Source organism: Buceros rhinoceros, unplaced genomic scaffold (assembly GCF_000710305.1).
Source record: "Buceros rhinoceros silvestris isolate BGI_N320 unplaced genomic scaffold, ASM71030v1 scaffold29002, whole genome shotgun sequence".
Classification (NCBI taxonomy): Eukaryota; Metazoa; Chordata; class Aves; order Bucerotiformes; family Bucerotidae; genus Buceros; species Buceros rhinoceros.
In genome coordinates this window covers 1-11260 of record NW_010397589.1, presented here as the reverse complement: position 1 = coordinate 11260, position 11260 = coordinate 1, and the positions used below count along the sequence as shown (strand labels likewise).

Genomic DNA, 11260 nt, shown 5'->3' with positions numbered 1-11260 from the left:
TGCACTGCCGGCACAGCCTTATGCGGCGAGTCCCGAGCTCGGTGCCCTCCACTCGCTATTCTTAGCAGATCTGATGCGTTATAGCTGTCACCAAGTTTCATTTTATCACCACCTTCTATAACGCCTCTTACCACTCTACTACATCCCATAACAGCCAGATACAGAGGCAGGCGCTGAGTTCAAAGACATCTTTGAAGGCTAAACAGCAGGATTCAGCTGTTTTGGTGCTCCGTGTATTACAGAGTAGACAGGGTTAAACACTGCCTACTGCTGTCAGCGGTATCGGTGCAACACCATTCAGTAACAACTGCATTTCACCAAACTCCTAACTCACCAAGCCGCAACACAGCCCCTTCTGCAGCTAACGCGTACCTGCGTGTACAAACACACCCGCGGAGCGCGCTGCCAGCACACCCAAAGGAAAGAGCTGCCCAAACTCCGTATGGAATGAACAAATTGAGCTCCTCCTAACATCGCTCCACAGAAGCAACTCCATGCTGTTCACGTTCTACAGGTTTTCATTTACAAACCTATGTTCAAACATGCCTTTTCTAAACCCTCTGAATGAGGCAGAGCTTTACGAGTTTCTGGGAGTGAAAGCATACCCCTGGCTCCAGTAACACGGCGATTAGCCACAAGCAAGTGCTGCGTAACAGGGCTGATGTTTCACACAGGGCTCACCAAGAGGTTTGTGAAGAGCTATGGACTCCCAGTGATGTTCAGATGCCTACCAGCATTCACACTGAGGTTTAAATAATGCTGCTGTATCTGTCAGGAGCAACGGTAGCCAGCTGCATCCCTAAGGCCAGGAGCACAGGGGCTACCCAAGAGGGCAGCAGAGAAGGTCCTCTCAGCCAGCGCTCATCCCACTGCCCCCAGCAAGGGCCCTGGGCAGGCTGGAGGCAGCCTAAGCCCAGGGTGTCAGGCACCTCTATAAGGACAGGATGGAACATCAGCCACAGGTCAGTGTGTCCAGGCAGGGCTGTGAATGAGCCAGTAACCACCATCCCGCAGCACTAGAGCCAGGACTGATAGCTTCAGGCTGAGCTGAAATAGAGCCCTCAGACCCATGTGGGGGTATCGGGTCAGGCTGGACAGGATCGTTAAGGCTTATTAGCGCACTAAGGGTTCTGAGAGCTAGTTTACTAGCACAACTACTGCTGTGAGCTCCGAGTCTAATCCATACTTTTAAAAACACTTGAAAAAATCCATAGGTCAAAAGATGTAAAAGCTGACTTTTATGCAAGTTTAGAGTTATACTGACAACAATGTTTGTAAGATAAATGTTTGTCTTTTCATAACTCTGGAAAATCACTTCTCTGAAAAACAAAATATTAAAAGGATTACAACCTTAGAACTATATGGAACTTGACTTTTTCTACCAAATCTCTATCACTTTCATTTCCAAAATACTGTGTACTACATGCAGCAAGATGCTTTAACTTTAATATATTTCCAGCAGAGTAATTCCTTTTCCAGCTATCAGACAGTATCTAGGTGAGATATCTAGGTGAGATTAAAGCCATCTGCGTTTATTGCCACTACATCAAAATATACGAGCTTCCACTCCTGAAAGATGCAATCACTGCATTGAAGAATTGTTAAGGGTCGAGGGATCGAGGTAACTGCCTGCTGCTTTTAAGGGCTTCCAACGTAATGTTCCACCTGACTCTCTTAACCAATTAAATGCAGAATTATCGTATTTGCATGGAATAATTCTATTTGTCCGTTACCCAAAACAAAGAAGTTTTAGCTCAAACCAGGACAAGAATGAATAGGGTAAAAGAGTTTTGTATTGCTAATTGGAGTTATCATGCTGTTGATAATCAGGCAGGTGTAGAGAAATAGTTGTGCAAAGTATAGTGTGCAACAGCAAATTCGGAATTACTTGTCTAAGTAATGTACCAATGTAGCAAATAAAATCTTTAAGATTTGTTTTAATTTTAAGAGTATTCTTGATCTAGTTAAGTGTTCAATATCATCAAATGTTGTCAAATATTTAGTATATTAAAATGAATCTGTACTCTTTTATTTCTATGTTTTCATTCCCTTGTCAGGCTGAATACTACAAATACTTTTGAAAATAACAGTTTCTTATGTATAGATGTGTTTGCATACTTAGGCTCTAAGATAGAAAATACCTCAGTGAAGGAAGCTGAAAGGAGAACTGTTAGAATAAAAGTAGAAAAAAGCAAATATCTTCAAATCAAGACAAAAGTTAATATATTGATATTACACACAGACAGATTATAAGTATTTACTTACCACCAAAGTGCTCAGAGTGAGCTTTTGGCTGTATTGTATAGAGATAAAATGGGAAATCACTGAAGACAGCCTCCTCCTTTCTATGCCTCGTTAGAGTTTTCAGTTTTCTCACTGCATCTCCTGAAAAATGTTCCAGAAGAGCAATATTTTAAAAGGGGGTAATGGAGAGCCAGGTTCATACCAGCTGCGAAAGGAGGGCCATGTTTACTGCTCCAGTCCCAAAGAATCATTAAAATCTGTTGGGAGCTACACAAAGAGTGACGCTTTGCCATCAAAGACTATGCTTACAGCATGTCGTGACAGTGACTTTAGTGAAAACACAATAAAGCTGATTTGCTTTGATCAGCGCTTTCAGACTACATGCCCAAGATTTTTACCCAAAAGCAAAGACAAAATCCTGGCCTCACTGGAATCAGTAGTTCTGCCACTACCTTCACGTACACCAAGATTTTATTATAGCTAACTATTTGGCTTGAATCCTGTGCTGTCAAATCCACTAGAACACATTCTGCAGTCAAAAGGTAAAATATAGGTTTCTAATTTATACTCCTTCAGATAAAATGTTCAGTGAAGTTAAGTCTTGGTTTTTTAATATTTCTTATCCCATTACTTTGAGTATTTGAACATTTGATCCGTTTTTCCTAAAATTCACATTCTTTATATCATTGCTCGTTAATATAAGTCTTCAAAATATTGTAAATGGTGAGCTTTCATTATTTCACAAGTTCAAGTCAGGTAGGCTTTTGTCTCTTTCGGACACTTTGGTCATGTACTGACATGTATAGTATGATGAAATAAATAGTTTTTAAATACCATTACAGCATGATGCAGTCAGGTTAAATGGTCAAGACTATCTTGAGGCCATGAAACACTAGAAGAAGATCATGTGAAATGTGCATATTTTTAACAGTTCACAGCAGACAAGAGATGTGCATTATTCACATTGAGGTGACAAAAAAATGGAAATTCATTTCAGAAGCATCATGTCAAGCCTTTGGGGACAAAAAAATTACCATCAGAGCAGAAGAAAATTGAAAGCATGTTCTCTCTGCTTAATGCTGCCCCCAAAAGCTGGCCTCCCTGATGGTTGAGTGTTCCTTCAGCATATAGAAATATTCAGAAGGTATTTTGACAGCTATGCTGGCTCGTGATTGTTCCATCTCCAGTGCTGTCACAGGCATGTTGGACAGCTGAAGAAGGACTAGTCAGGGCTCTGACACATTCTAGTGACATGATATCATGCTAGAAAATACTAGTTAATCCAGCTTAACAAAAATTACTAGAGGCTTCTCAGCAATGTACTGAATTTTGCTAAACAATGGATGAAGTGGTCACAGTTGAGCCAAACCAGGCTGTAAAAGAGGTATCCACAGACAGAGGGCAGGGACAGGCAAAGAAGAGAGCACCACAAAAGAAGTTTGGAACAGTCAGACTCGCTGCTACTTCTGCCTGTTGGAAAGTGATAGTGAGAGCTGTTGCTGACACATGAGGTCATGTTACACCACAGCAACTGGCATCTCTAAGCCCCAGTTCTTCATTCACTGTCCCTTCAAACTGGCCTTCAGATTTCAAATTGCTCTGAAGTTATCATGACCTATGCAATGGTAACGGCAGTGACAAAGGAGTGTAATGTCACTTTGGTTTCCCTTCTTAATAGTGCTTAAACACACTCAGTTGCAGTAAGAGTGTATCTTTCTTCACATCTCTCCTCATGGTTCTAAAATGCGTTGAGTATAACCTATTTAACTGTAGTTTTAAAAAGCTCTCATATATCCCTTTATTCTTTGAAAAAATGTTATGCCTCATTTCTCAGATTGAAATACTGCGATCAGACAGCTCAGAACTCTTGGATTTCAAAGAGTGATGGAAAAAAATCCAAAGATCCGTCTATGCAGCAATATTTGTGACCTCAGCTTCAGCTGGTGCAATTGTAACATTGCTTTTAATATTCATTTCAGTCTTTGACTCCTGCAAAGATTACCAATCTTAATGCCAGTTACTGTCATGTTGGGAGTATATGTGAGCTGGGGTAGTTGGGCCCAAGAGAGTCAACTAACTACGCAAGTCTGTAATGTCATCTTCCAGAGACATCTTAGATACTTAAATATGTTTAAATAGCAGGTGAATAGAAATGTAATTAATTGTGTGCTGAAGCATCCAACATCTAGATTCCTTAAGATAAAATAGGAAATTTTTTTATTCCTTTACAAAATAAAATTGAATTCTAGCAGTAAATTTATAACATTTACATGACAGAATGAATGTTCCTAATCATAGCTTTTAAGACACATATTCTATTTTAAAAATACATACAGTGTTAAAATGTGAAATAAGCACTTGGTAAAGTTGGTAGTAAATAAGGCAAGGGAACTTGCTGTTATTTTTTATTTTTAAGAGTTATCTCGGATGCATCAATGCATACATATTTTACATTGGTGTCATTTAGGTTTTGATAATCTGACACCATAAGAATAGTGCAGGTATTGAGAACATCACAACTTCAGAAGACTGCAAGTCTAGAAGTGCACTGTATGGTATGTCACATACCTGGAATTCTGAACGGAATAATACCATGTATCCCACACAAATAGGTATAAAAATATGTAGGCCCCACTAAGCTTTTAAAGTTGCACCTGGCTAAAAAAAAAAATTGTCCTGAAGGTAAACATTAATAAAAGGAGATATCCTGAAGCCAAGAACGTGCTACTAAATGTACAAGCAGAAGAGTTACTTGATTAAGAAATTATTTGCCAGTTCTGTTTTAAGACAGGAATTAGCAGAGAAAATGAAAGAATGACAATGTTTTGCTTATGGGAAGCACACAATCCCAACCATAGTTCACATTCTTCTTCTTTCTAGAATTAGATTTTTTTCTCAGTAAGATTTCGGTGCTGTGTGAGATCTATTATATATATTTCAGTTAAATACCATATTATTTGTATTCCCTAAAGGGTAAAAAATTTTTCATTCCTTGCCTTAATCAAAATCTAAATATGTCAGTGTAAGCATGGGAAAAGTGGCTGAAGAGAAATAAACATCAATTCTTGCCAATCCTGGAAGAAGATTCTTTCTTGGCTGAAACTGTAGCACAAATAGCTGTTTCTGAGCTAGTTTCAGGTTAGGTAAGGATGAACAGCCATACAATATGGAGAGTTGCACTTCAGCCATCCTAGATCAGTAATTACTGGCAAAGATGGAAAACAAAAACAGGGTTAGAACATAGCAGATGGCTTCAGCATTGAGCTGTGGTGTCCTACCGGTCCCTCCTGCCTTTTTAATTTGGAGCCAAAGCTGCATCCTTTCCCCACAATCCCCTCAGCCTTCTTTGCTGTAACCATCGTAAGTGGGCTGAGCAGGTGGATGCTTAAGATGGAAAGGACAGCAGTTAGCATTGGATCCTCTTTGTGTGCATATAGGTGGAAAATGATGGGTCCACAGAAAAAGAAAAAAAAAGAAAGAAGTATGTATTTCTGTGGAAAAGACCTGCCTGTTTGTAATGCAAAAGCTTTCTGAGGATATTTGAAGAATTACATAACAAGCTGCAATCACTGTTAAAAGAGATAGCCTTCATGATCCATAGTCACCTAGCCTAGGTATTGAAGCCATCATCCTATGTATCAGTCCTTGTTCTCTTCCCTGTTACAGTCTTTGAAAGGATAGGTGTGACAGACAAGCCTAGAGAAACTGTACATTCAGACTGGTCTGTCTTTTTTGACCTCCTCATGCTGGGCAATCTCACCAGCAACTTAAATTTCAGATAGCTCAGTCCAAGGGACATTAAATACCTTTCTGATACAGCAGTAACAGAAATCCCTTATTATGAGAATATTCACTTGGGTCTGAAAGGGATCCTACAGACATGGACCACTACAATGATGTCGAAAACATGATGACCAGCGCCAAAATTTGCCATGCCAAAGCATGACATGTGCAGAAGTATGGGGGTGAAAGGTGTGTGGTGGTGATGGGAGAAGAAAGTCAATACAGCTTTTCTGGTGTGTGGAGAAGTGTGTTGGGGTGAGAACAGTCCCTTTCCGTATATGTACAAGTATGGATGAGGATTTATGCGTGGAACTGGCTATGGAGGACTAAACCTCAGATGCATGTGCATAGCCTGGGGAGGAGGAGAGGAGTGGGTGGGTGCTGAGAAGGTGGAGCCAAGATTGCTGTTCTTCCCCTTTCTCCTTACCTGTCTGCTGGCCCCTCCTGACACATGACACCAATTCTCACAGGAGCTTGCAGCCCAAATTTATCCCTCCTTTCCTTACAGAGCATCTAGCACAGCGAGGACAACGCAGCTGCCAGCGAGCCCTGGGTAGCATCCTGCACCTCTGCGGAGCCTTTTGCTAAGGAACATCGAGGTAAGGGCCCCCCTGTCCTCTCTGCATCTGTGGGCACCAGAATTCTTGCCCTAAACTAGCAGGAGCTGAGAAAAGATGTGGCTGTGTTAGGGACTTCTGTGAGATGCTCAGTCCTGGCAGGTTCATTCTTGCCCCCGAGCTGCCCTTTTATTCTGTGTTGTGCCTAGCTGGGGAGAGCTTGCAGGGAGAGGACAATGAAACTGAAGAGGGGCAGGACTGACTTGTCAGTCCCTGAGCAGCCTGTGAGCTCCAGGTGCATCTGTGAGAGCAGGACAAACAGCTCTAGTCCCTGCAGAAGGAACAAGTCGTATCAATAGGTTGTTGTCGAGCCTGGGATCAGCACTCTGGGCCCACAACTCCCCAGGGTGCACAGCAGGTACATTCATGCCTGGACAGCACCCTCAGGCCATGACTGTTCCTCTGTAAGGCTGGTGGCGACAAGGGGGCTGTAACAGCAAGGAGAAGTATGCATGATCCTCAGCTCTTAAATAAAGAGAACAGGAAAAAACTTGGGTCTGCCTCTGGGCCTCCTTTCCATGCCAGCTCTGGAAGAACCATGTATAAAAAAACCCACGCCTGTGAATTACATGTGGGATTTGCACTGCATCCACATGGGTACAGCGAAGGTTAAGGTTTCTGAGAAGTGCTGGTTGTACAAACACTGCTGGCCAGTGAGAGAGAACTGAAGTATGTTTGTCAAACATCTATCTCTAGTTTGTCATGTGCTAGAACTATATGAACTATACTTGAAAATCACTCCAGTATGTCTCTGTTTATTATTTATTACATATTTTGGTGAAAGTATTACCAAAATAAAATACAATCAGCTTATTTTTAGGGACCAGGTTTTAAAATACAGCCTGCTAAGCAAAATTGAAAAATGTTTTATTGTCCTTGTACTGCTATACTTCTCTATTATTATTTGTGTTGTTTAGGAAACAGAAACCAAACAAATGATGTTGTCCAGACTCTGGTGGCTTTTGTGGATGCTTGAACACCATGAGTTTTTAGCAGAAAATCTCAGGGAGTTAAAAAGATATGGATTGAGAAGACCAAAACCAAAACACATTCTGTCGAATGATGTAGAAAAATATGCCAGCCCAAGTGATCAAGGTGAATATTGTCATTTTAAAACAGTTGGGGTGGGCGTGAGGGGAGTGGGGGTGGGGAGGGGTGTTTCCCCTATTCATTTCTTTGGATTCTGGACTATATGGCTAACTTGCCCTCCAAGATACTACTTACCATCAGCCAGGCTTGCCTCATCCTACATTTTCACATGCCTTATTTTTGCACTTTCATCTTTTTACTCCCATCTTTTCTATCACCTTTTGTGATTTCAAAAGATTACTCTGGGCTTTTTTATGATATGGCTGATAGGCCTTTACTGTCACAACAAGAATATCTGCTCACCTAACCATGTTTATACAGAAGTAATGTCATTAGTCGTTCAGGAAATTAATAATCTGCAGATCCTGCTTTTGGAAACTTTTATGTCACTGGATGCAAGTGTCAATACCAGGGACAAAATCTAACTCTGTCAAATCACATTCCAGTCTCTTATTCAGTTAGATTAATTTTCCTGTATATGACTTCCACCTTCCTAGACCTCATCCTGGTAGGATATTAAGTGAAATACCAGCTAAGAGGGTAGAATGAATGCATAAAACCACTACAACTTCTTTATTTCACTATGTGACATCACCTCACCGTCAGTTTCTTATTCCTTGGGGCATCTGTTCTGGAGCAAATTTCTCAGCCTCTCTATGCTCTATCTTCATGAGGGTCTCACACTTGTGAGACAGATGTTTTCAAAAATTTCTGTAATGGCACTCCCACTTTTGAAGCTTAAAATACACATAAGGGTAAAGGTAGAATGAGATTTAGCATGAAATCACTCCACTCACCTACCTACCTATTTATTCTAGATGAAGACTGCATTCTGGAAATTGCTTTTTTACTGGACAGCTCTGAAAGTGCTAAGGACTATAATCATGAACAGCAGAAAAAATTTGTACTGGAAACAGTAGACAGAATGAAAAGCCTGCAGCTTAGTTCTGGACCTGCCCTTAGCTGGAGGATGGCCTTACTTCAGTACAGCAGCACTGTTTTCATAGAGCAGAGTTTCCATGACTGGAAAGGTCCTGAAGCATTCAAATCCCACATTGCTCTTATCACCTACATAGGCCACGGCACCTATACAACTTACGCTATAACTAACCTCACACAACTCTACATGACTGAAGGGACTCCGGGTAGTGTGAAGGTAGCAGTGCTTTTCACCAACGGAGTGGACCATCCAAGAAACCCAGATATTTTTGCTGCTACAGCTGATGCTAAACACCAAGGAATTGTATTTTTTATAATGGGAATGACCAGAGTGGCTGAGGAGGTTAGCAATGCTGCCAAGCTCCGGCTCCTGGCCAGTGTCCCAGCATCCAAGTTCATTTTCAACCTCCAGGAGAAAGAAACTGTGGAGAAGGTTCTCAAAGAAATGGTATGTATGAGAAAGAATTTTGAATAGTTATACAAACACATGTAAAAATGGTCTTATTTCCAGTATTTTTAAACACTTAGGCTATTGAAGAAATCTGTACTTTTTACACATTAAAGCGGCCCACTTACTAATAAGACACAGTGCCAAAGTACAGGTTTCCTTTTTCTCCCCACTATTCTTATCTTGCCAGCCAAAATATCTGAAGTTGAAAACTGAACTAGACTTAAAAAGATGTGTTGTGAAATTATTTTTATCTCTGTTTTTCCTCCTAAGAAAGGTATTCTAAAGTTTCTTTTTAAAAAAACAACCAATTCTTTACATTCTAGTGCTTTCTTCTGTAGCAAGAAGGAATGTGACATTGTCTTTTGTACCAAAAAAAAATGTAGCTTTTGCAGAAGTGAAAATAAATTTGTAGACTTTAATAGAGATATGTCAATTTAGAAAAAATCTGACCTTGGCCATAGACATCTGTAAATTTCTGTGGAAAACCTACCACATAACTAATTAATGTTAGTTAATATGTTAATTATATAATTTAATTAACTAGGCACTGAAGCAATTTATTTTAACATCTTTCAGTATCCTTCCTGTAGAGCTGGATTGTGACTTTAAGTTTCTAATGTTGTTTTGAATATCTATCTTTACAGAAAGATCTGTCTGAGGAAGAGGTAAGGTTTTTGTTTGGGTTTTTTTCCTGTAAAGAACTACTGCTTAATACAGACATTTACAATTACATGGAAACATAATTCAAGAAAACTGATAGCTCAGGAAGCTGTTTAAATATTGAGTCCAATCTGTTTGTATTTGCAGGTTGGAGCTTTAATTTGCTGTCCTAATGCCATTTACTTTCCCTCCTTATTTTCAAAGTTGACAAAGAACAATGTGTGAGTATTCAGGTTAGCAAAAATTTGCTGTTATATCCTGGCACATCATTCAACAGACTCAGTGGATAAGAAAATATGACACAGAGCTGAATGTGGTGCAATTCTAGCCATTAATGCTCTTCCTATTTAATAGCGTTAAAAAGAAGTGAAGTAACTCGAAGCTCCACCATTGCACTTTTCCAGTTTGCCCACCATGTGGCACCCTGACTGCAGGCATTGGTAGGTCTGGATGCCATTCTGCGGGGGGAATAAAGTTAGCTTTCTTTTTAAAGATGTTAGTCTTACTGAGTCTGTTCCAAGTAGCAGCTCAAGGAAACTGCTAAGTATTATGAGTGTTTGCAAAACTTAAAGCATTTTATTTTTTTTTTCACTCATTTCCACTGGCAAGTTGTCAAAATAAATTCTGAAGTAGTAAGACATTCAATGTTACCCTTGGAAAACACGTTACTAACTGGGATATTTAGATAAGAATTATATTTAAACCATTCACTTCTAGACATCTCTAAGCTGAGTGGAGATTTGATAAATAATAAAACAAAAAATAAAACCAACATTCCTTATTCCTCCTCCAAAAATACCCCTAATATCTGTAATAATTCTGTATTACATCATGGTTATAAAGTTTCAAAAATATCCTACAAATCACATAGCTACATATCATAATGATGTCCGACTGGGACACATGATGGTAGAGATGACAGAAGATTAGAAACTATAATAATGAATTGCATTAACTAGATAGAAGTATACATCCATAACATATTCACAGATCAAGCTAGAGCTAAACTATGATCTATCCTACACGTAGTGGAGTAAAGTGGAAAAAAAGGTGTAGGACATTTTCTTACCCCATTGACTTGGCTATCTCGACAGTGCCTAGTAACCAAAACGAATCTACAGTCACAGACACAGCACAGCAATAAACTGACCTTGTGAAGTTTGAGGTAAAGCATTATCAGGATGATCGAAATCTCAGTAGTAGAATGATAGGGATTTTTGGATGGAGCATAGTAGGCCAAATTCCTGATGAGAGGTAAACTGAACAGTTTAAAGATTTCTGTAAAACAATGTAAATATAACTCACTTCTGTTCATTACTGGTGTACTCAGACTAGCCATACAAGAACTTAAAAGCAATGTTCTTGTGTTTTCTCTCTCTTCTGTTAAAACGTCCTGATTTGGACTATTTTCATTCACAGTGTCTCCAGACTGCCACATGTAACTGTGAGAAGGGGGAAAGAGGCCTTCCTGGCCCTG

At 39.8% G+C, this 11260-nt stretch overlaps 1 protein-coding gene across 1 annotated transcript; it reads left to right on the top strand.

Moving 5' to 3' along the window:
* Window positions 1-7561: 7561 nt before the first annotated feature.
* On the top strand, window positions 7562-11254 carry LOC104502351 (collagen alpha-1(XXVIII) chain-like; the record flags this gene model as incomplete). The annotated part of the gene is made up of 4 exons (XM_010146315.1): window positions 7562-7739; window positions 8552-9120; window positions 9768-9788; window positions 11203-11254. Coding segments are annotated over 4 exons (820 nt in total), but the record flags the coding sequence as incomplete, so codon positions are not given.
* Window positions 11255-11260: the final 6 nt, after the last annotated feature.